The sequence below is a fragment of the Malurus melanocephalus genome, unplaced genomic scaffold (assembly GCF_030028575.1).
Source record: "Malurus melanocephalus ecotype Western Australia unplaced genomic scaffold, MMel_1.1 scaffold_107, whole genome shotgun sequence".
Classification (NCBI taxonomy): Eukaryota; Metazoa; Chordata; class Aves; order Passeriformes; family Maluridae; genus Malurus; species Malurus melanocephalus.
The window spans coordinates 1,676,018-1,700,830 of NW_026623339.1; the positions used below are offsets into that span (position 1 = coordinate 1,676,018).

At 45.6% G+C, this 24,813-nt stretch overlaps 1 protein-coding gene across 4 annotated transcripts in view; it reads right to left on the reverse strand.

Annotated features, from left to right (window-relative positions):
• Positions 1 to 4,490: 4,490 nt before the first annotated feature.
• The window catches only part of SLC4A11 (solute carrier family 4 member 11), a 92,742-nt gene continuing 72,419 nt past the window's right edge, over positions 4,491 to 24,813 (reverse strand). For all 4 annotated transcript variants that reach the window (XM_057369322.1, XM_057369321.1, XM_057369324.1 and 1 more), the window contains 7 exons: positions 20,392 to 20,623; positions 19,584 to 19,690; positions 18,345 to 18,513; positions 15,669 to 15,842; positions 11,024 to 11,219; positions 8,717 to 8,886; positions 4,491 to 5,740 (listed from right to left, as the gene is read on the reverse strand). In XM_057369322.1, the coding sequence (XP_057225305.1) occupies positions 5,677 to 5,740; positions 8,717 to 8,886; positions 11,024 to 11,219; positions 15,669 to 15,842; positions 18,345 to 18,513; positions 19,584 to 19,690; positions 20,392 to 20,623 (1,112 nt within the window). In that variant the 3' untranslated portion in view covers positions 4,491 to 5,676. The remainder of the gene's footprint in view (positions 5,741 to 8,716; positions 8,887 to 11,023; positions 11,220 to 15,668; positions 15,843 to 18,344; positions 18,514 to 19,583; positions 19,691 to 20,391; positions 20,624 to 24,813) is intronic.

Genomic DNA, 24,813 nt, shown 5'->3' on the forward strand with positions numbered 1-24,813 from the left:
GTGGAATTTCAAGGTCCCTTCCAACCCAAACCATTCCATGRTTCCACAAAGCTGTAAATCCCATAAAATCCCACTCAAGCAGGCTGGCACTGCCCCATAGGTGCCACCTGGAATCAGTGGCACTGGTGCCAAATTTCAGAAATGTGATGCTCKAAATACCAGAGGGGTGACCAGCAGAGCTCCCAGGTAAGGGAGGGGACATGGCCTGAGCTGGGTCACTTCCACCTCAACCCCCACCCCAAAGAGCTCACCCCAGGTTGCACCTTCTGCTCCAGCCACCTCTGGCCTCACTCCCATGGATGCTGCAGCATCCAAYCATRGAAAACTTACCCAAAAAASCACCCTGAGTCACCAATCTGGGAGKAGATCTGATCCCAGCCATCCCCAAAGCCTCTCCTGCATCGAAATCAATATCCCATATGTAGAATTTGACAGGAGGATTTCCTGCAGCCTCCATCACATCACAAACCCCTCACTGAGCTCCAGGTTTGCCCCCTGTGCTGAGGAGCACCAGCAAAACTGAGATCAGGAGGGAGAGGCTTTAACTGCAAGCTGTTTTCCCCAATTCCTTGCATTTTTTCCCCATTCTGAGGCTGAACTGCTTTCCCAGCAGCAGGAATTTGTCACATGAACGAGGTGCAGACTCTCTGAGGAAGCAGAGCTGCAGATGGGGAGCAGAAGGCAGCACCTCCCCCAGGACAGGCTCGTCCATATTTAATGTGACATCAGAGCAGAGCCAAGCTCACCAAGCGTTTTGTACAAGCGAGAGGAAGACACAGCCAAGGAMGTGTGGAAGGAAAACAGCCAGAAGCCAAAGAGCAAAGTGCTAATTTGTGATTCGAAAGCTCCTACTGCAACAACTCCCTCCCCTCTGCTCTTCCCACAACATTGATGGTTTGCTCTTGGCAAGCAGCTCTGCAGCCAGCAGTGGAACGGCCAGGGTCTGGTACTTCAGTGCCTTAATTAGATAGGAAAACAATTAAAGAGGATAATTCTCTGCTAACATCCACAGGCCTCAGCACAAACAGCAAACRGCCCAACCCCACCCCATTGTGTCTATTTAGGGTTTTTTGGAAGATTGGCAGATGAAAGGACTGGAAAAGGGGCCATAAARGAGATTTCTGAGAGATGGGGAGGTGCAGCTGTTGGACATGATGGATCCTTCATCATTGCTTATCCTGGCAAAGGGAGCAGCCACTGCCACACACAGGCTCAGGTTCCCCAGAGAAAAATTCCCAATCAGCACTCGGGCAGCGTTTCCACAGTGAAAATTCCAGAATGGGCTGGGGAAGCRGAGAGCTGGGTCAGGAGGTGACAGAAAACATTTTGCACTGAGGGTTTGGGGGAACAGACACAGCAGAGGTGCTCGAGCCACCCCAGGTTGTGCCCATGAACCTTCTGGGCAGGTAAAAACCCACAAAGGGCAGATGCAGAATGCAACAAACAATAAAAATTCTGAAAAGGAGTGACATGAACATGTCAGTGATGTGTAGATGCCTGGTGGGACACACTGGAAACAGGAGATGCTTTTGGTGATGTGACATTTCAGGTTCCTTTCTTGTYGCTGAGAACTCCACAAAAAAACCCCAAATCAACTCCTTCCTTTTCACCTCCAAACATTCTCCAGCTCTATCCAGCTCTGGCCAACTTCTGTTCCTCCAAAAAGCATCCACAGAGCAGAGTCCAGCAGCAGCTCCTAAAGCAGCCAAACACGAGCAGAAGTTTGCAAAGTCTCAGTCTCTGGGTGCAGCTGGGGATGGAGAATTTTGSGGAAGAACCTGAAACTGCACAGAAATGTGACCACCTGCCCTGTTCCTTTCCAGAGCATCCCAGTCCCGTGGATCATCATGGAGCTCGTGCTGTGTCTCACATTCCTCAGGCTCATCTTGGACCACTCCACCAGCAGCAGCTCTGAGCCAATCCAGCTGAATTCCTTCACTCCATCCCCATCTTTTTGCAGCACTGATGCMCATCCGAGCAGAGCCTGGCATTTAYTGACGCCTTCAAATGTTGAYGCCAGAGGGTTTGGGGTTGTTGGAGTTGTCAGATTCACTCCCTAAGCCATCCAGAAAGCGCTGCACTGTTTTTTCAGCAAGTCCCACCAACTTCCCTTCATTTACATGGACCAACACATCCATCTCCACACCCAGCACGGCAAGAACATCTTCAAAAGCAACAAAATGAGTCTCAGACCAACAACACCAGTCAGGTACAAATCCAATTTTAATTGTCAAGCTCACTTCTAGCTCCTACATTCAACGCGAGGATCAAAAACAAGTTYGAGAGTAGAATTTTATTCTATCCCCGGTTTCTGATCGTTTTGGCAGCTGTCAAAGGGCAACTCCCAAAATCCACTCGTCCCAGAATTTTTTCCCTACCTCGCAGTGCCAGGTGAACCCCACGGACTCTCCCAACATCTCTCGACACCTTTCAGACTCAGTTCTTTGGCAACAGTTATACAGAGCATTGTGCGTATATAAAGAGCTTATAATAAAACTTCTTTTACATTCTAATTGTCTTTAAACCTTCACAGAAGTATTAAAGTGCTCAATCAACTCCCAACAAACCCTCCTTCCCTAGTCAGCTACTTCCTGGAAACGCCTGCACTTAAGTCAGCAAAACCAGAAGCAAACAAGAAGAGAAAAGGCATGGAAAAATAAAATCAATCCTCTGCAGGATCACGAAAACCCCTTATTGAGACAAAGAGGCCTGGAGTCTCACATCTCTCTTCTACCCAAATATTGGGACACAGGTCCAAATGTTCAACCAGTCCAAGCCAGCACAGCTTTTTTCCCCTTCCCAAGTTGTGCTGATTTCCCATCAGTTGATCCTTTGGCCCCTGACTTCTGTAAAAACAAAAACCCCAGAACAGAATCCTACTGATGCTACAAAGAAAATACAAATGCTGAAGTCACACCGGTAAAGGAAAATAAAAATGAAAACAAACAAAAGTTGTGGTGGATGTTTAACCCTCCCTGCTGCTTGCATTTTACATTCTCTCTGCAACATTTGACGCTACCTGAAATGGATGCTTTCAAAAAGGCTTTAAATGGGGACTTTTTGGTCCTTCCAAGCTTTCAAAAAGGCTTTAAATGGGGACTTTTTGATCCTTCCAAGTGGGAGATGGAACGCTCATCTCAAAACAGTTTCCTCTGGCAGGACCTGCAGCCCAACCCACTGTGGCTCTGAGGAAATCCCACCCAGAGCCTCAAAGAGACCAAAACCACATTCCCTCAGGCACATTTTCTCCTTCCTCCAGCCACAGCACCCAAAACTGACTCAAACCACCCCAAAAAGGTGACTTTTTCCTGCGGAGACACCAGGAATTCACCCGCGGGACACGCGTGGGTTACGGCTTCACTCAGCCAGAGGATGACACCTCTGATGGCAGCTTTGCTTCAATCTTCTGACATCTGTGGGAAAAACATCTTATTTCAGCCTCAGCACTCCCTGGCTTCCAGCAGGTCCTGAACTGTTGGCTGTCACCTGCCCTTTTGCTGTTGACTGAAGATCAGACTGAGCTCTGCCACCTCGGAGATCCTGTTTGCCCGTCTCTACACGCAGCCCTTGGAAACAGCTCAGAGTGATCTCAGCCCAAAAATGACTCAAAAGCCAGGGAATCGTCAGAAAGTGGTCACAAACCACACACAGGTTTGTACCTGCTCTTAGCAGACGTGGCAGGAGCTACCCCTGCTGCCCCCAAAGGCTGCTGAGAGCCAAATTCTGCAYGGGGGTGGTCACCCTGACCCTGAGACTGCTCAGATTATGTTGGTGCCACGTCAAGGTCATGTTTTCACTATCACATGACACTGTTTTGCTTGCTAAGCCGAGGGCTTTCCCCTACAATTCCCTCGGGGATATACAAACYGTGGATTTTATAAACTGTCCCTGTTCTCCTCCCTCAAATCTCAACACAAAGGGCTTCGTCAGAAAATGAAAAAATCAGTTCTGCACACGTGTTTGGGCGCTGCAGGCAGCTCCATGAGGATCAAAATCCTTCTGATCTTTAGTGCAAATACACCAAATGTGCAGTGATTTGAGCCTGGCTTAGCTCAGCACAGAACTTTGCACCCAAAGCCTTCCTCCTCCCTTGGGACTGGTCTCCCTCACCATGCAGAGAAATCTCTGCACCATTTACCGGGTAAAAAATACTTCCCCGTGCTGATAAATTTGTAATTCATTTTACATTCCTCTTCTCCCCTCATTTCTACTCTTTTGAAAGTTCATCATCGAGGTCCACAATTTTCTGAACGCTTTTTTACCCGCGACCTGTGATGTGCAGCAAGGGCCAAGCACTGAAACTAAAGGGCAGCTCGTTTCACAGTACTCCAAATTAAAAAACTGACCATAGTACAAGCAAAATTAAATAAACTGAAATAGAAAAGACAGCAGAAGTGAAGATTCATCCAGMAATATAATATAACATCTGGGGGCGGGGAGAAAACCAGAAATCAGCTACACAACAGAAACAATGAAATGACCAACAAATATCGATCAGGCAAAAAGAGGAAAACTTTCATTGCATTCTGTACATCAAAATTAAATGAAAAATTCACACGTTGGAGCATCGAGACAGGATGATGAGGGTGTCAAGCCACAGGAAGAAGAAAGCAAAGGAACACTTTGAACAAAGCAACACATGAACAAAACCAGTAACTGAGCAGCTTCCAAAAGAAAAAAAATAAAAAAAAAGTGACCATATCTCAAATGAGAAAAAGCAGCACTGAAGCAGAAAACAGGTGTATGGTCAGGACATGGTGGGTAACACTGACTGCACAGAACACTTTTGATATTTGGAAAGAACCAGGCCTATTTGTATATCTATGCAAAATATATACACAAATCCATATGTATATATGTACACATAGGCACTACTGTACATATGTATATGCAACCATTGACACAACTGCCCTCTGACTCTGGGGGCAGAGCAAAAAATGCTGCAGTTGTGCAAAAAAAAAACTACAATTCTGTGTTTGATGACCCGGGAGAAATATCCAAACAAATTCCCAAACAGCTCAGCCCCAGATGGGGTTTGATCCACAGGGCTGTGCAAGCCCAGCCTCTGAATGTTCCCAGCTCATTTGTAGGAATTAAATATTCATCCAAAGCTGTGGATTGTAGCAGTGCACATTGCAACTGTTTCCAAACCCACTAATCTAAAAAAACAGCCACAATCTCTCCTGACATCAGTGGTTCAGCACCAGGCCATCCCACCTCAGCAATTTGGGAATATTGGGTGCACAGGGAATTGGATTCAAAGGCCAGGACAGGGCTGTCACTCTATAAAACAAGGGTCAGTCGTTGTTCTTAGTGTTGGGGAAGAAAAGGATGTGGTGCATTGAAAAAAGCCCCCCCACCCTCAAACAAGGGAACACAGGACAACTGTGGATGCTCCAACCGTACAGCCAGGCTGATCTTTGGGGTTTCAGGGGTTGGGGATGTGGGAAGTTGCATTTCCCATAAAGCTCATTYGCCTCTCAGCTCCAGAGAGCACCGTCCTCCCAAGTCCAAGGCTCCCTTGGGCTGGCACAGGCACTGCAGCCCCGTGACAGGAGTGCATTGCCAACGTCAGAGCACGAAGAAAGTGGTGAAAGAAAGAACTGCAGGAGATTGTCCCACGCCTTTTCCAGCTCCGAGGGAGGGGTCTGTGCTGCTCTGCACACCAGGGACCCTTCAGTACTCTGCATCCATGGCATCCAAGTACTTGGCTTCGATGATCTTGGGGAGCAGGTTATACCTAAGCAGAAGCAGAGACAGGAGTCAGGTTTGTTGGATCATTTTTGTTTTTCTGTCCCAAGGTGAGTTTGTTTGTGATGTTCACCTGGCTGAGTGCGACAGCAAAACCAACCCATCCTGCAAGGAAACACAGCATTCATAGGAACAACAGTGCCAAACTTCCTTTCAGCTGGAAAGGAAAAAGAACATCTTCATCCTCACAGGAGGAACATCACTTTCCTGGAGCTCTGTCACCACCAAGTCCTCAGGGRGACAAAAATGAAGAGCCACAACTCCAAGCCAGACTCCATCCTTACCCTACCTGGTGTCTGGATTCCCAACATGGAGACAGTGATTCCCTCACTTTAAAAAAATCTTTTTGTTTTTTTTTTTCAAAAACATCCTCACAAATTAATATATTTAGGTGAGAAAGGTGCTATGAAGTTGCTCTCATTAAATCCCAGTGCATATTTAGCATGGCATTCTCCCTTGTTTAATAAGGAACTCAGCCATTGTTCAGCTGCTCAAAATAAGTCAAAAAACACAAAAAAATCCATTTCATTCTTCAGGTGTTAAAAATAAGTCATAAAGCACCAAAAAATCCATTTCAGATTTCAACAGCTGTGCAAGAGATCCCAAAYATCACTCACTACTGAGGAGTACCAGGATCTCCCTAAATAGACCCATCCTAGAATAAAATGCTTGAGAGCCATGGGAGCCCAGAGAAGTGACATTTGGAGAGAATATTCTTCTCTGAGCCACCAAAACCTCGTCATCCCAAAAATCTGAATCCAAGYCAGGAACTGGGAATACCCAAAGAGATCAGATTTTCTTGCACCAGGCTGTTTTCCACTGCAATCATGGGTTTCAGTGGCTTCTCAGTATCTATCTGACACCACACCAGTGATCCCTCACTAAGGACAACACAAATCATGTTTTTAAATCTGYTGGATGGATGGAAATGTGGCTTTGGGATGTGGCTGGTGTTCTGGATGGGACACCAAGCCATGGCTCACTCATTTGTTTCATTCTTGATTTTGTCCCCTGGCTCCTGTCCCATCTTTTCCTCCCTTCACATCTTWAAAAAAAATAAAAATAAAACATATTCAATTTCTTCTAGTGTCTCATCTAGTCAGAGTGCCAAATCTTTGGGAGAAAGTCATAAACTTCAGAGCTCATGGATCACGGTRCTGCCTTCTTGGCTGGAGGCCACAGAAACTGCATGAAGGCAAAAGAAACCAGAGGAAGGAAAGCCAAGGAAGAATTTCTGTGCTGTGCCAGGCAGCAGCATCKTCCCCTTGGCAGCAGGGCTGATTTTCCAGCTGCTGGGAAAAAACTGCCCTGGAAAGAGAAATGAGTTAGCAACAGAGAGTATAAGGTGACAGCATCTTATTCACTGAAAAGAACTTTTTTTTTGCTTATTATTACCTAGCTCTTAGTACAAAATCTTTTTTTTTACTGCATTCTCTCCATGCTAATTTAGTTTTTTATSCCATGCCCAATATTTGGATTTGGCTGAGCGTGTCCCACGTTCTGCTCTGCACTGAGCTGCCCTGTGTGGAAAGCTGCAATTTCCCCAAGAGCCACTCACCCAGTGCTGCTCACAGCTGGAATATTTATTTATCACCAAATTGCCCCCAGTGTGAAGGGCAGGGGAGACACTCCTCCCAGAGGAACAATAATTTCAGTGTTTTCCAAGCCTGTTTATCTTTCAAAATCCAKCCTGAATGGCTCCAACGTGATCCTGCTGAAAGCCACGGTAGCTTTGGCATTTGCTTTTGTTTCAGGAGGGACTGGAATCATCTTTGTMAGCCTCTGCAGGTCCCAAATTTTGGGATCAGAGGGAAAATCTCCCAGACTGCAAGCTCAAAGTCAACCAGATCTCACTGGGTATCGTGCTGGCCTAAAAATACTCAAGTGGACTGGAAACTTGATCTGCTCCTTCCAAGATCTTATTATGGCTCTCATCATACCCGAAGGATTGAGAGCATGAATGATTGAACTGGAAAATGATGGGCAGTGGCTGCTAATGAACCCCAGAGAAAAAAATCAGTTACATTTCTCAACAATTCTCTCTCAAGTCTGGAAGATATTGTGGGGTCATCTCACCTTAAAACATGTATTTTAAAACTAAATATGGCAAGTTTCACCCAACTGATCACTGCCAGTGGCATTCAGCAGTGCAGGAGGTCTGTGAGATCACCACAGCACTGGATAAGAGATAAAAATGCCTCTCAGGAAAAGTTTCCAGCTCTGCTGTGAGCACTGGCCTTAGAAAATCAAATTGCAAAATGATAAGGAACATTATCAAACGCCACCTGGACGGAAGGCTCGGACTATGGGCTCTCAGGAAGATCAGGCATCTCACAGGAACTAAAAAAGAGATTTTTGCCTCTTGGGGTGCTGGAGGAAGAGCACCTGCCAGCCCAAAACACTCTGCACAACTCCCAGCCAGCAGTGAAACCACAATTCCTCCTCAGGCCTGAGCAGCTGGTGAAAAAACCCTCATCATTACCACTGGGAGGATTTGGCCAATCTGAATTCTGACCACTCCTGAACCATTCACACTTCATGGAATAGTTGGGGTTGGAAGGAATCTCTAGAGATCACCCAGGCCAACCCCCCACTGTCACGGCAGTGTCATCTGGAGCAGGTGACACAGGAACACATCCAGAGAGGGAGACTCCACAACCTCCCTGGGCATTGCTCCAGTGCTCTGCCACACTCAGCATAAAGAAGTTCTTCCTCATGTTGAGGTGGAACTTTTTGTGTTTTACTTTATGGCCATCTTGTCCTGTCACTGGACATCACTAGAAGGAGTCTGGCACCATCCTGTAACACTCTCCTTGAAGATATTTACTTGGATTGATGAGATCCCCTCTCACTCTTCYCTTCTCCAGACTAAACAGGCCCCAACCCCAAAATCTCTCCTCAGACTTCTGGCAGTTCAAGCCCAAAGACATGGATAACATGAGAAAAAAWCAGCCAAGCTTCCTACCTGATGGGGATCATCCCAATCATGATGAGGGGGAAGATCATCTTCATGTAGGGCAGGGGGGACATCCCAAACCCACAGAGGATGAGGAGCTGCAGGACCTGCAGGCCCGTGAAATAGTGGATCTTCCTCTGGGGAACTCTGCGGATGTAATGGGTCGGAGGATACGCGGTCTGGGAAGAGAAGAACCACACGTTAGACACGCAGGAACACAGATTTGGGACAGCAGAATGTGGCTTTGGGACAGTGAGGTTTGAGGGAAGTCATCAATCTGTACAAGCAAGATAAAAAAACCACGTAAGACATGCAGGGACACAGATTTGGGACAGCAGAATGTGGTTTTGGGACAGCAGGGTTTGAGGGAAGTCATCATTCTGTACAAGCAAGAGAAGAACCACACGTTAGACATGCAGGGAGTTGGGTTTGTGACAGCAGAATGTGGCTTTGGGGCACCAGGGTTTGAGGGAAATCACCAATCTGTACAAGCAAGAGAAGAACAACACGTTAGACATGCAGGGACCCAGATTTGTGACAGCAGAATGTGGCTTTGGGGAACCAGGGTTTGAGAAAAATCATCAATCTGTACAAGCAAGAGAAGAACCACACGTTAGATACACAGGGATCCAGATTTGAGACAGCAGAATGTGGTTTTGGGACATCAGGGTTTGAGGGAAATCATTAATCTGTACAAGCAAGAGAAAAAACACATGTTAGACACACAGGGATGCAGATTTGGGACAGCAGAATGTGATTTTGGGACAGTGAGGTTTGAGGGAAATCATCAAACTGTACAAGCAAGAGAAAAACCACACATTAGAAATGCAGGGATTCAGATTTGGGACAGCAGAATGTGGCTTTGGGACAGCAGGGTTTGATGGAAGTCATCAATCTGTACAAGCAAAGAAAAAACACATGTAAGATATGCAGGGACCCAGGTTTGGGACAGCAGAATGTGGCTTTAGGACAGTGAGGTTTGAGGGAAGTCATTGATCTGTACAAGCAAAGAAAAACCACACTTTAGACACACAGGGACCAAGATTTGGGACAGCAGAATGTGGCTTTAGGACAGAAGGGTTTGAGGGAAATCATCAAACTGTACAAGCAAGAGAAGAACGACATGTTAGACACGGAGGGACTCAGATTTGGGACAGCAGAATGTGGCTTTGGGGAACCAGGGTTTGAGAGAAATCATCAATCTGTRTAATCATCCTCCTCTGTGATGGAGGAGATGGTTCCTCCACCCCAAAACCCAGCTCCTCATTATTTTGAAGTTTTCCAAAGCTCCAGGTTTGCCCCTGGTGCTCCCATCTCTTGGCTGAACCCCATTAGGGGAAGACCAACAGATGAGGGAGGTGCAGGAAGAGACTGTGCTCGGACTGCAGGGATTTTCTCAGCTCCTATAAGCTGCTCATTTTTGAGAAACAAGGAGGAAAAAAGTGACATTAATAGACTAAATATGGTGGTTTCTTCTGACAGTTCCTTGCTCATGTCTGAGCACAGGCTTTGACTCACTGTCTATACATCAATGAAGAGGATGAGCGACTGTCTGCTGGCACCAGCACAGCCTCAGTGGGTTTCAGATCRTGCCATGACTCATTAAAAGGTTTCCACAAAAGGGTGTTTTCCATATTTGAGAATACTTTTTAATTTTCCACGCCAAAGCCTGGAAAATTCCACACATAATTTGTACTAAAATCAGAAGTCATAAGGCACATACATCAGTAGCTGTTCAAACCTCACTCAAAAATTGACATGACAAATGTAATCTTCACCCAAATTTCATAGTTTGAACCTCGGGGGTGTAATATTAGAGATCGAGACAGTTTAGCAGAGATGCAGAGCCAAATGTGGGGCTTATTAAGCCCTTGACCCTTGTTACATAAGAGAAGGTGAGCTGAGATTGCTCCAGGTACCACCTACACTGCAAATTCACACCTTTTCAGCACCTGTAATACAGACAAGATTGAAAATTCATCTGCCAGGTTTGTTTTCAGCCCACATCAGAGAGGTTTCAATAAWGCAAGTAATCTCATTTTGAGTTTAAAATCCCACCTTGCGGTGTTYCACACAAAATGAAAGTGTAAAACGGAGCAGAAGAATTACCTGCCTGAAGCTTTGTTGGGGAAATCAAAGATCATCATTTCCTGATGTTGTGCTTTTTAATATTTTATGTGGGTTTTTTTATTAAATGTTTGTACTCTGCGGATGGCACGACATCATGAGGGGGGTTTAAAACTCACAAAAAAAAAAAAATCACACAAAAACAAAAAGAGAGCAAGTTTGAACAGACAAAAACACAACTCCAGGTACCTGTTCCTTGAGCAGCAGAGCCACCCTTTCAAAGAGCTGGTTGCCATCAATGGAGGTCAGGGCAATATAGAGGAAGAGGCCATAAAGGACTGGTTTTGGGATCCACTGGAGAGGAAAAGGCAGCAGCAGAAGCGAGAGCCCCACGAAGAAATTTGCTGCCAGACTCGTCAGCCGGGTCTCCTTCACACTCACGATCCTGGAAGTGGGAAAAGAGGGGTCAGGAGATGGGATAACACCCCAGGATTGGTGAGAGTTTATCCCAGGGCTGGCTGCTCCATGGAGGAGCAGGACACGTGTCCTGGGGAAGGGAAATTCGTCCCCATTGCTCTGAAATCAGCACTTCTGACACTGAAGGCACAGCCTTGCTGGAGCCAGGCCAGGCACTCAATCCACAGCTCCAACAGAGCAGCTGGAAAAGGGCCAAATTCCCTTTCTGCAAAGCTCCACGGATCCTATCCTGAGCTAAATTGCACTCAAAACCAATTCTGTTTAGCACAATGCAAAAACAAAAAAAGGGAAAAAAAAACCAAACTAAAACAAACCAGGCAAGAATCATCTTTCTGGGCAGTAATCCTTCCCTGGATTTACCAGGGCACATGCAATTGGCTCCTATCCCAAAAAAACTCATTGACTTCTCCAGGAACTAAGGAACCTCTTGAAAAAAAAAAAAGAAAAACAACAAACCAGAAAGTCTGCAGTCTCCTGCCAGAGAGTCAGCATTTTTGATGGATACGAGGATCTCCCTGTTTGCTGAGAGCACCACACAGGGATTCCATCCTGCTGTGGGCAATTGCCTATTACCATGCAAAACATGGCATTAATGAATGCAAATTTTCCAGAGCTGACAAGCCACAGATTGAGCTTTTCTGAGGGGAAGACTGACAGGAAAGCAGCAGCAGCTTGAGGAACCTACTGGAGGGGAGGCTGCTCTGTTTTCTTTTCACTTCAGCTGAAGCAGTGAGCATCTCCTCCCAGCTTGAAAAAAAATCACCAGAAACAATAGGAGGAAAGAAAACCCACATCTGTCAAGACTACTATCAAAAAGAGAAAAAGAGGATTCTTAACTTTTTTTTTTAGAAGATAAATCCAACAATTCAGTGGATAAGCCAGTGAATAAATCTCCCTATTATGAAGGAAAATTTTTGTCCATAGACTGTTTTGGTGTCATTTAGTGACCTCATTCYCTGGATTTGAGACCCCTCAAATTCTGAATTAACCCTGTACACAAACTTCTCTGAGGATTAACACAAAGATCTATCAAAACACACTACCCTCCAGGGATTTAATAACCCCTTCTGTCCCAAAGAAGATTGCTTCCCTGTGAACTATTTCGATATTAACTTTGAGAGTTCTGCTTAGAAGTAAGGTCAGGTTAGAACTTAAAATTTGTTTATACTTCCAAGGAGCAAAATGAAGCAGAGGGGATGAAAGAACCTTCCACACCTGTGTTTGGAGAGGGAGGGAAAGGGTGAGAGCCCAAAGCTTGTTCAGAGGATTTGCCTAACAAGGCAGAATTAACACCAGAGTCACAAGAGCTGAGGAACAACAGGTACCACAAACAGCACAGAATCCTGAGGACAACACTGGAATTCTTCTGTGAGGAGTGGGGCAGGTCCTGGTAACCTTCAAATGGATTTGAGCAGCAAAAACTGCAGCTTTCCTCCTCCCAAATGGATTTKGTTGGGATCCCTTTGCAAGTCTCCTGTGTCCAAGGGGTCCCTGCCAGAGCCTAGAGAAGCTGAGGGAGAGCAGAGCATTTCACTCTGTTAGAACTGGGAATCAACACCATGGATATCGTTTGGCACCAGGTCTGGATCACACAGAAATCTTGGAGATGAACACAGCCAAGCAGCTTCAAGTGCAACTGGAAGTGCTGTGCCASAGTAATTCCATAATCTGGCTGCTCCAGAGCTGCCAGAACCACGATGAGCCTCTGCAGTGGCTCAGAGAAGCAGAAATTTAGGGATGCATTGATTTAGCCTCATCCAGGTACAGCAAGAGCTCCTGCACCACCAGGGCAGGAAGAATTTCTGCCATTTCAGAATAAAAACCTTCCCAGAGGAAGAATTTCTGCCATTTCAGAATAAAAACCTTCCCAGAGGAAGAATTTCTGCCATTTCAGATAAAGACCTCACCTCCTGTGGGGGATGCTCCTGCCCTGTGAGCACCCACAAGTCTGCAAAGGAAGCAATGCAAATGAGATAGCTCAGGAACAAAAGCTGCAAACCCAGCAGATCAATCAGATGCAAATCTGTGATTTTGAGCTCAGAGTAGAAATCCTTTGGTGAGAAATTTCTGAAGTTCATGGGATTTTCTGCACCCATCTCTTAGGGATGCAGCAATCCCAGCACAGCATTTGATCACAGACAAGATGTACTGCAATTAYTGCCAGCTCCTGCTAATTCCACTTATGAGTTTGGAATATTTTATCAGAACATAGCTAAAATTGCTCATAATTGGCCAAACAYGGTGTTTTTAAAACTGATGTTCCCAAACTTAGATTGGTCTTCTGCTAATTCCAGCACCTTATTTCCAGGGTAAGAACATCACAGTCACATTAAATCAACAGAGGAATCCCTGATTTCCACATATTTGGAATCTGGTTTGGCCCTTGAGGAAACAGCTCCAGAAAATCTGGGCTGTGATGGAAATAAATTAATGGAGATTAAAGAGCATAATCCAGGCTCATTTCCCCCAAAATCCTCTAAATATGGCTAGCATGGGATTAGCCATTCCTGAACTTCTCCATTTGAGCAACAAGAGTCTGTTTGCAGACTGCCACAGGAAACTTAAATCGTTACTCTACAGGGGAGAAGAACATTTTGCTTTCACTGTGACAGATCTTTATCCTTGTTTATATCATCATCCTGTGAGAGCTTTGATTTGAGTGCAGGGAAGGAGCCTGCCAAGGGAGACAGAGCTGATTTTCTAATTGAGCTTCACTTCTTTTACAGCAGAGCTGGCTAAGAGGAGGGAAAAAAAAATAAAAAGGACAAAAAGGATGACTACATTGCTTGGAGCCTCCTGTTACAGCCCTGATGCTTTGCAGAGAACAAAAAGCTTTRGTCTCAAAGGGAGTTCAAAGCACTGGGAAACCCTCATTGCCTTTTTCACTCCCAATATCCAGTTCCCAGCACCGATTTGCCTCCAGCAGGGAAGAGCTGTGCCATGAGGGAACCCACTCAGGGACATCAGGGCATCCCTCAGCCCTTCCAGGATAATCACTGGAGCTGGATCTAGGTCAGAGGGGCCAAAAAGGCCTCTCTGATGGTTTTTTTTGGGCAGCTGGGTAAAGGAGGAGAGGACTAGAGCAGGAATTAGTCTTTAGTTCAGGCAGGGGACTTGACTTTGTCAAGGAGAAGCCACAATTCAGAATCATGACAGTGGAAAAACAGGGAAAAGAGGCACTGGATATTAAAACTGACAACAGGAGACACAGGAGGGAGGCTTGGCACACAGGTTTCAAAGGGTGAATTCTGCATTTCTCAAAGAAACAGAGAGTGGAGGTATCCCAGAGCAGATCATGGAAATGAGGAACAAGGGCAGGGATTAAAACCCTACTGAAGTCACATTTCAAAGTTAATTTTAAAAAAAAAAATATTTATCATTTATTCAAGAGAGATATAGGTATGGAAACAACTGATAGCAAAAAAAAAAATATTTATCATTTATTCAAGAGAGATATAGGTATGGAAACAACTGATAGCAACATATCCTAATGGGAATATACACCCAAGGGACTGATCTCTCAAGAAAAGATCTGTAAAAGAGTTACAGGGAGCAGCAGGACTCAGCAWTTTCCAGATGTGAAAGATGAAATCTGTCCATCCCTGACCCAAAAAATCAGCTGTGCCTGGTTGGGCTGGGCCATTTGGCACCAAAACAAGCATGAAGGCAAGATTGAAATGAAGACAGACTCGCTCCATCCCCCAAAGTCAATGACCACTTAGCCTCACTTTTGGTAAGTGGCAATGCAGAAAATGGAAACCAAGGCAGGATAATTAAAACTAATGGTATGGGAGTGGAAATTACCCCTTCTGTGGTTAAAGCACTCAACTGYAACATATTGAGATCAAACAGATCTGCTCCAGAGTAGAAATCGTTTGATGAGAAAAAGGTCTTTAATTTTTTTAGTACGTCTCTGATAAGAATGCATTTCTCAACTCGGAACAACAGAAGGGTTGGTCTTAAATAGAACCCCATGACCCAGCCATGGCTTCACATTGTTTTTGTTAAAACCCAAGGAATTTAAGCATCTCCTTCCCAAAAYGTAGTGGGAGATGTTATGGGAGCTCTGAAATAATGGTGCATTTTTCCTCCCCTCSGTAATAACCACCAGACAGGTTTCAGGCAGTGAATCAGCTTGGATTCCTGCTGGGGAAGGGCATCCGGAGAGATCCGGCCAAAGCATCTCCTCAGCTTTCCACCAGGATGAAACTGAAAATGGCCTTGGCTGACTTTTCCAGAGGAGGATTTGCAGTGGAGGGGGTGGGAGCAGGGATTTGTGTCCATCCTACAATGAAGGGAATGAAGCCAAGCCAAGGCTCGTTGGGTGCATTTCCCAACACCCACCTCCCCAGCCACACAACCCACTGTTCCCAAAGGACTGGGATATCCCAAAATGAACCCAGAGAGATCTACTCACGTCTCATAGATGTGTCCACTCTCCACCCTCTCCTCCACATAGGCCAGGGCACGGACGTGCATGGGRGAGTGCGGGAAGGCGGCGTGGATCCAGGGCAGCCCAAAGACYGACAGCCCCGTGTTGATCAGCGCCACCAGCAGCAGGTCCCAGTGATAGGCTGTGCCCTTCACCAGCCTGCAATGAAGGGTTGGGGACAACAGTCAGACCTGTGTGTAAACCCCACGGGCTGAACACTCAATGCTCTCACCCACAGGGAGTGATTTCACACCGTCGGATTTACCCTCGGCACGGTGTGAAGGCTGAAAGCAGTGAAATGTCTTTTGGTTATTTGAACCCAAAGCTGTCGTCATCTGCAAAGAACAACTCTGAGAAAAAGGCAGCCCGCTAAAATATCAGCCAATGAAAATCTCATCAGTGCTTTTCTCCTACATTTAGTGCAGGGTCTACACAAACCCCACATGTGTGCGTTTGCTCATGGAGTCCACATAGGGAGTGGTTAAAATCTTGAGTGTTTCCTGTCCAAGTATTGACACTGAAGTTTCCCATCTGCCTTGTTTGTAACCCTGATTTCTCTCATTCCCCACGAGCAGCACACATGCTCGGTATGCTGCAGTAATCCCCTAATTATGTAATTGCTACTGGATGATAAGAAAATGGGACAGGAATTCATTAAACTTCAGCTCYTCCTTGGCACTCACAGAATCATGGAATGGATCACAGAATGGGATGGGTTGGAAGAACTTTGGAGATCATCCAGCTCCAACCCCCTGCCATGGGCAGGGACACCTTTGACCAGCCCAGGTGGCTCTGAGACCTGTCCAACCTGGCCTTGGACACTTCCAGGGACAGAAAGCAACAGCTTCTTTGGGCAACACCTCCAAAAGATCAATAGTCAACCAAGATTTGCTCATCAGATGCTGCAGAGCCTCCCTGTTTCATTTTTTAGGGGATGGGGTATCTGGCAGCCTTCACTGAGGAAGCTGAGCACACCCACTCTGCCAGGATTGTGCAGAAAGCAGCACTAACACTGAACTCACATTTACTTTAACCCTGTCTTTTCTGGCAAGTCTGTCCCTTTCCTGAACATTCCCATCTTGTTCAAGGTGCTGAGATATTGTGAGTCAAGTTCAGAAAAAAGGGCTGGGCAAGGATTCAGAACCCAGACTTTAAACCCTCACCCAGAGGCCCTCAGGCTGTATTTCTGCCACTGGAGTGCCTGACATGCTCATACAATGTGAGGGATCAGCTGAATTCTCTCTGGGCACCATCAGCTGGAAAAGGGAACACATTTATGTGTGTCAATGCCACCCTTAATGACAGGGAAAGGGGGAATGGACTCAAACTGACAGAGAGTAGGTTTAGATCAGATTTTAAAAAATAATTCATCCCAGTGAAGATGGGGAGGCCCTGGCACAGAGCGCCCAGAGAAGCTGTGGCTGCCCCTGGATCCCTGGAAGTGTCCAAGACGAGGTTGGATGGGGCTTGGAGAACCCTGGGATAATGGAAAATGTCTGTGATGGCACTACAACCAGATAGTGTCAAGTCCAAGTTTTTACTCTATAAAACCAGAATTTTTACTCTCTAAAAATCCCAGCCCCAATACCCCATCMGCATCAGCTCAGCCCTGTACCGAGGCATTCTGAAAAACACTCTGAAAAACTCCAAAGAATATTTTGCACTCCTTAAAGACCTTCCAGTGGAAAATACCRAAAGTTTAGAAGAAATTCTTATTAGCCCAGAGATGACCCACTTACATACAGATTTATGCAACACTTAAAGGGATATAATAGAGATAAGARGTGGTCAAAGGAAACTAAATTAGTGTAGCTGAATTTCAGCTTGTYTCCTCTCTCCTAATACTGTGTCACTCCAGCTACAACATGGAGAATRCTAATGGATATTATGCAAGGAGAGAACCCTCCCACGCACCACATTAGCAAAAAATCCTCGGAGACATGGTAGTTTCCCTGGAAAAAAAGTCATCCACGTTCGTTCTTGACATCGCATCTGACTGCAGTTGGCACGAAAACATCAGAGGGAATATTTTAATAGTGCRGCATCTCAAGTTTGCACATAAAAATGAGACTGATCAGACGTGAGACATATTGGTTTATTGCACTTCCACCTTTTTCTGTTGGAAATACCAGCTCCAAACACTCCTGATACTCAGCWGCAGCACGCTGTGCTACAACATTTATGTAGGTCATTGACTCCTCATTCCCAACAAATTCTCTATGCTGCAGGAGCAGAGCAAGTGTCCACATGTGTCAGACACTCCCTAAATATCTTGAGGTGCACYCAAGGACCTCAAACCTTAAAAAGTATCTACTTAACATTCACTAGGCTGCCTCTTGGCTCCTAAAAATCTTCCTGAAAAATGCCTGGAGAATTTTAGGGGACAAAACATGGTGATGAGCAGAGGGTAAAGAAGAAACAGGTTGAGGTGATGAGCTCATTGAGGATTTGTTTTGGGGGATGGTTTGAGGGTTTTGGGGATGGTTTTGAGGAGTTAAGCAGCAGAGAGACTTCCACCTGTGACAATAGGAACTCTTAAGAACTCTTAAAAACACATCCTGAATACATTTTCTGATKCTCAGGCAAGCTTTGGGCAAGCAGTGCTGGTGACAGACTCAGAGCCATCCCACAYAGAGGGAAGAGCAGCCCCAAAGGCGTTACCTGTTCTCCGGGGCGTTGGTGAGGGACGCCACGATGTTCTGCTCGATGAAGAAGAGCATGGACAGGAGRAATCCCAGTCCCATGGCACTCATCACCGACCCAATGGACAGGGACTGCACAGGGGCCAGCACAAACAGGCTGTCAGAGGCGTTGTAGTTAAATTTGGACACTGCAGAGAGGAGGGGAAGGATGTTAGGAGGCATCTCCTCGCCCAACCATCAACTTTTTACCCACGCCACGAATCACCAAGCAGGAAAGCAGGCGTGATGCTCCATGTAAGATGGGTCCATCTGGCTGGTTTGGTTTATTTTTTCTSTCCATCCACTTAGGACTTGGCTGCCATCCTGACTGGACAGATCCCTGCTAGTCCTAACGAGGCTTTACAGATATTTGAGCAAAACAAAAGAGGGAAACTTGTTTTCCACAGATGCAAGGTGTTTTTAGATRAGGAAACCTTATTTCTAACCAGCTCATCAACCCACAGAGGCATTTGAAAACTTCCTCATGTCCAACAAACTATGCAAGGCATTTTAGAATAAAATCCAAATCAAAACTTTGCTGCCATTGGAAGCAATCCTAGGGATAAATCATGCATGGCCACACATCATTTTGCAATCCAACTGGRTGGAATGGCCATCACAATTTGAAAAAAAAAACAACAAAAAAGTCATTTCTTATTTGTTTCCATACATTTCCTCACATCACCCGCTCACGTCACTGCAGGACAATGCAATTCCTGTCCCCATTATCGCTTCCTGATATGGAAAAGTTGATCTATCTGGCCAATGAATGGTGCCTCATTTTTAGATTTCCTTGTGTAACTTAGAGCTGCCCAGATGCTCTGCACTGTTTCACCTAAATTAGGAAAACAAACTGGAGACAAAGAGGACAACCTGGGATGACCAACTCCATGTTGATGTGACTGGCAACAACCCTTCCTGCCTGATGATTACTCTGCCCTTTGTTCTTTGCCAGAAATTATTCATCTCCCTTATTGTGACACACACCTCAAACTCATTGAAAAGACACATCTGGATAATTCTCTTGCCTCAGCCTCATTTGATCAGTGTTTTGAATGAAATAAATCTAACAGTAAGGAAATGTGAGCTCTCGGTGGGAGGTACATGCAGTATTTGTGAAATTATATGGAAGAACTTTATTTTTCAGCAAAACCTTTCTAGGATTTTACTTCTCTTGATCATAAACCCCAGTATTCCAGAGAACAAAACCAGAACTTACTTTCAATTTCCTTGAAGATAAAAGAACCCACAACAGAGAAGGTCAGGACTGAAATGGGTAAGGCACAGTCGGACAGAATTTCACGTACCCTCGCGTGCAAATATGGACTGCAAAAAACCAAAAAAAAAAATCCCATCAACACCCCACAGTCAGGATAAACAATTTATACAATGTTAATGCCTTAAAAGTGAAAATTCAGCAATTCTAAGGTAGTACTTGGAGTGAAGAATTAGTCTTTCATTCAGCCTTCAATCTTCTGGAACCTACAGCCTTTGAAGGTTGATGAATGCATAWGCAGAACACAAAGAAACAAGAAAACAAGATGCAAGCTGTAAAAAAAAAAGAAAGGCCTTCAAGCACCAATTTGTGTCTCGTTTCCACTTCACCTTAATTGCTTCCTGCATTTCAAATGAAGAGTTTTTGGAGCAATAAGAGCAAAACCCAAATTAGAGGTGGTGTTTGACTCCCAGGAGCACATCGAAGGTGCATTCCCAGTAGATTTTCCTGCACCATCAGGAATTTTTGCCCAGCAAAATGGATCAACACCTGTTTGGAGGGACTTACAGGGATTGGGAACCCGACTTTTTAGGAAGTCATTTGTGAGGCCAAACCAAAGATRGGAGGGCATCATCCACTGACCGAGCATTTTATTCTGCTGAGAAGATTTTCCAGGTGGCCCTGCCAAGTTCACCTCCAGCTTTGGTTCCCTGGTTGCAGAATTCAGATTTAAGCAGGGAATAACTCCCTCAGAGGTACCACAAAAAAAAAAACAAAAAAAAACCAGCAGTCTGAGCTGTGAATAACCCACCTTTTCTTAAACTGATAGAGCGTGTGGCCGAGCCAGAGGGTCCCCAACATCAGCATGAGGCTGAGGACAGCAGTCTCGTGCCCGTAGTGCCCATCATGGGTGCATGTCTGGTTGCTCACTGTTGAGTTCACCAAGAAGCTGCTGTTGATGCYGAGCTCTGGGAGAGCATCAGCCCGTGCTTTTCCTGAGTAACTGCCTCCTGTGCGCCCGTGGTGGTAATATTTCTTAAAAACTGCACAAACAACCAACACGTAAGCGTTAGGAGAGGGCTGTGGTACCAAATGAAGTAAAATAAAGTGGGTTTCTTGCTTGATCATGCAGTAGGAACGTTATGCTTCAGCAGGTTTATAGCTCTGCCTCTCAACACAGCAAAAAGAAATCAGAGCTGCTGCTCTTATGAAGCCAGCGCTTCACAAATTGATTTTTTTCACTTATTTTAAGAGATAAGAGTTAAATTAATCTATAAAGCAACACTGGAAGGACTTCCAGTGCTAATTATGTGGTTTGGTTCCCAACACTGGAAGCACTGCTCTTAGAYACACATATAAATATTTCTATGGAGACACCTGCTTTCAGCAGCCTGGCCAACAAATTCCATCAGGATTTTCTGAAAACRCTAAGAGCAGCCAGGCTGCACAGATCCTTAAGTGGATTACACAGGGTACAGTAATTACTTTTCTTCCAAGACTAGTCCAGATTTTAAATGTTAGTGTTGATGACGGGMAAAAACCTGGCAAAACATTTAAATTTACAATGCAAATCAGGATTACAGAGTACCTGAAGTAAACCTGAACAAGGGAAAACACCCAGCAAAGCCCCTGGAATGGTCAATAAATGTTTTAGACCCATTTCTATGTCACTGGCTGGCTCCAAGTGTATAAATGCAGTTTTGGGATCATTTAACCTCTTTGGGGAACAACAGCCTGAGGAATCACAAGGAGCAAGTAAAACCAGGAGATGGGAATTGGGTTTTGCAGCCTCAGTGTTCCCACAGAATCTGTTCAGATGGCAACAAGCAGCATCCACACTTCCCTGGCCCCATGGAAAACACAGGAGGATGGAAACCACCACGCCAGAGCTTTGCAGTCCCTCTGTTTTCCTTTATTTTAATCAAAATCCCCCTTTCAGACTATGCATAGAGAACTTCAGGGCAAGACAATCCTATCTAAGCAAAAACACCACCACCACCCAAAGCTTAGGCTAAAAAGCACCTCCTAACATTTCCCTCATCCCCAAATAATCATAAAGGTCCTGAAAGCCCCAAACACTTCAGCTTTTCCTTCTGCAGCAGCCACAGGGAAAGCAGGGACTATGAACTTCAATTCTAAACATTTTAAAACAAATTTTGAAYATTGTTGTGCAACCACCTTGAGTCCAGCTGAAGCCCAGGCTGTGTTACTGCTGGYTTGGAACTCACCCCAGTGCAAAATGCCTCATGTTCAGCCATGAAATAATTTTAAATGCAGTCATGACCTTTCTTGTACCATCTTTATAGTTTAAAGGAGTTTGCCTATTCCACAAGTGGATGGCAGACAGGCCACAAGAGACAAGACTGCCTCACATTCAGTGCATCTGTACATAAATTTAAACATCACAGAAGGTTTACAGTTTAAAATTCAGCCTCTCAATTTGCAGCCAGAAGTGAGGAGATCACCTCAAAGCACCAGAAAGGTTCCCCCAGTGAGGAGMAATCCCATCCTGATCTCTTCAGAGCTGCACACTCCTCATCGTGTGCTGTGGAAGAGGCTCTGCTATTTTTTATTTCCTCCATCCTCCATCTGCCTCAGCCTGGCAGGACCTGGCTCTGCAAACAGGTAAATGGAGCCCAGAGCACTGCCAGGACCCACAGCCTGCAACAGAATGTGGGAGGATTTGCACTTTCCTGCTCTGAACGCCAAAGGATGCTTTTGTYCCACCAAAAACCATTCTGGCAGCATTTCCTGGGAATTCACATCTGGCCAAGGGGAAAGCCTGCTCACCCCAAAGTGCTGCGGAGCCCTAGAGACACATCTGAGAAACCAGCAGCACACAGAGCCCAGGAACTTTGCAGAACATCCCACATTTCTCTGGATTAAGATTTGGACTGGAACGAGTAAGAAAAAAGTGACTTTGTTTTGGGTCTTGTAGATTTTCTCAAGCTCCCACATGTACCTATATTGCAATAATGTATTTAGGGCTGGGCTATATTGCAATCATATATTTAGGGCTGATCTTTGGTGCCCTTTGTTTAGCTTGACTACATCGCTGCAGCTCCATCTCTGAGGCTGCAATTCAATTTATATGCACCAACACAGGGAAGATTGCTCCAGTCCCTCCTGGATAGAGGAAAAAACTTTGCTTTACTCTTTTATTTTAATTAAAGCAATGAGAACACGCCAAGATGGGTAGGGGAGGCCTTCATTCCACACCACCTTGCTGGGAAGGATTTATTCCTGAACATTTACAATTTGTTTTCACACCAGAGCTCAGTGAACCTCGCTGCCAACATTCAGAGAGAGCAGCAGARCCAGGGGTGCCCTGGCTGAAGCTGAGCCCTTCTCCATCCTCCAACAACACAAGCTGGCTGTGTTTTCCTCTGCCTGCTCACCACCATTTCCTGCCCAGTGCAGATGTCAAGATCAAACAAACACAGCCTCGGTGGCCGGGCCAAGCAGAGAAAACAAATTGTCACCAGGACGGCAGCAAACACTCCTGGCTTTGGTTCCTCTGCAGGGCAGGTCCCTCCCCCTCCTTTCCTGCGTGTGTACCTTGCAAAAAATCTATGAACAGGCTGGGAAAACATCTGGGCAGAGGTGGCATTGTCCCCTGGCACGCAGGAAGCCCAGAGTTGCCGTCAGCTGGAGAGGCATTACCAGGACACTTTTGAACAGCATGGAGAAAATACCAGCTTTCACTTCCTRCTGAACTGCTCAAGCGAAATTCTGAGTGGGAGGAGGTGGTGGCAGCAGCAAAGCATCACCTCCTCAAAAACAGAGGGAAGAAAGAAGGATGAGCCTGCAGCCATGAGCTGCACTGGTGTCRTGTTTTTAAATATTGGCTCTAAAAGGGTGAAGGATAAAGTCTGTGCCTGGCAGCAGCAGTGACCTCCTGCACCTGGAAAAAGCTTTGGTCCATCTGTGGATGCCCTGAGCACTCTCAGATGCAGCTGAAGCCAACATGGGCTGGCAAATGAGTGTTGGTTTAACTTTATTACCATCATTCCTATAAATTCATCCCCTCACATGCACAAAGAGAATTCAACGGGCTCACTGATTACCATAAAATCATGGAATGGTTTGGGTTGGAAGGAACCTTGAGGATCATCCCATTCCATCCCCTGTCATGGGGTCCAGGGGCAGCCACAGCTTTTCTGGGCACCCTGTGCCAGGGCCTCCCCACCCCCCCCCAGGGAAGAATTTCTCCCCAATATCCAACCTAAACCTGTTTTTTGTCACTAAGGTCATTGCTCCTTGTCTTACAAGATCTTCTCCTGTCCCACTGCAGTACTCTGAGGATTTAYTGGCACRTTCCTGAAAGTCTGGCAGACAAGACCAGTGGATGCTTCCTGAACTTTTACCTGCACCCCATATCCCTACTATGGAAAATCAGCTCTGTGCTCCAGAAAATTTGTGGATATTTGCTAATTTTCACAGAGCWGCTGAATGTTCTGTTGAGGATCACCTGGAGACCATCCCATGGCTCCAGAGCTGGGCACTGGCAGCACACACTGAGCAAAGYTCGCAGCCACAAACTCAACAACCATCCCAGAACAGCTTCTCCCTCACCAAGCTCTGTCTAAGCAGGATATTTAAAAGATGCAGGTGCTCTGCAGAGGAAAAAATCCCTCTGATTGCACAATCAAAGCACACCAGCCAAAGTAAGGATTCCCAGTGAAGCGAGAAAGTATCTCACTTCAAACTGCTCTGCAGCATCAAATCTCTTGGAAAGCACTCCCTTGCAAGCAGAGTGTCTTAAAAACAAGGAGAGTGATTAGATATTCCTGAAGGATTTCAAAGGATGGCCCAAACTTTGGGATCTTGGACAATCATAAAAATCAAGGAATGGGGTATTGTCCAGCTCCTCACTGGGATGAAATGAACAGAAGAGCTTCCATTTACAAGATATTTCTGTTACCACGATTCACTTCTCAAACACCTCCTGCCAATCCTGGTGGGGAGGGAGAGAAGGCTCAGAGGAATTTGTAAACCCCAAGGATCCTCATGAAGGCTTAAAATTTAAACCAGAATTGAGAACCAAGTGGCTGGGAAGAGCAGAGCAGCTTTAGGAACGTGCTGAAGGCACTGCAGTCCTTGTGCTGCTACTAAAGAAGGGTCTCAAAACTCAGGTAAAAACCACAAAATCTCAACCCATCTTTCAATTCCTCTCCACAGAATTTGGAAAATGTGTCAAGGAATAAGGACTATACACACTGCATTTAAATTA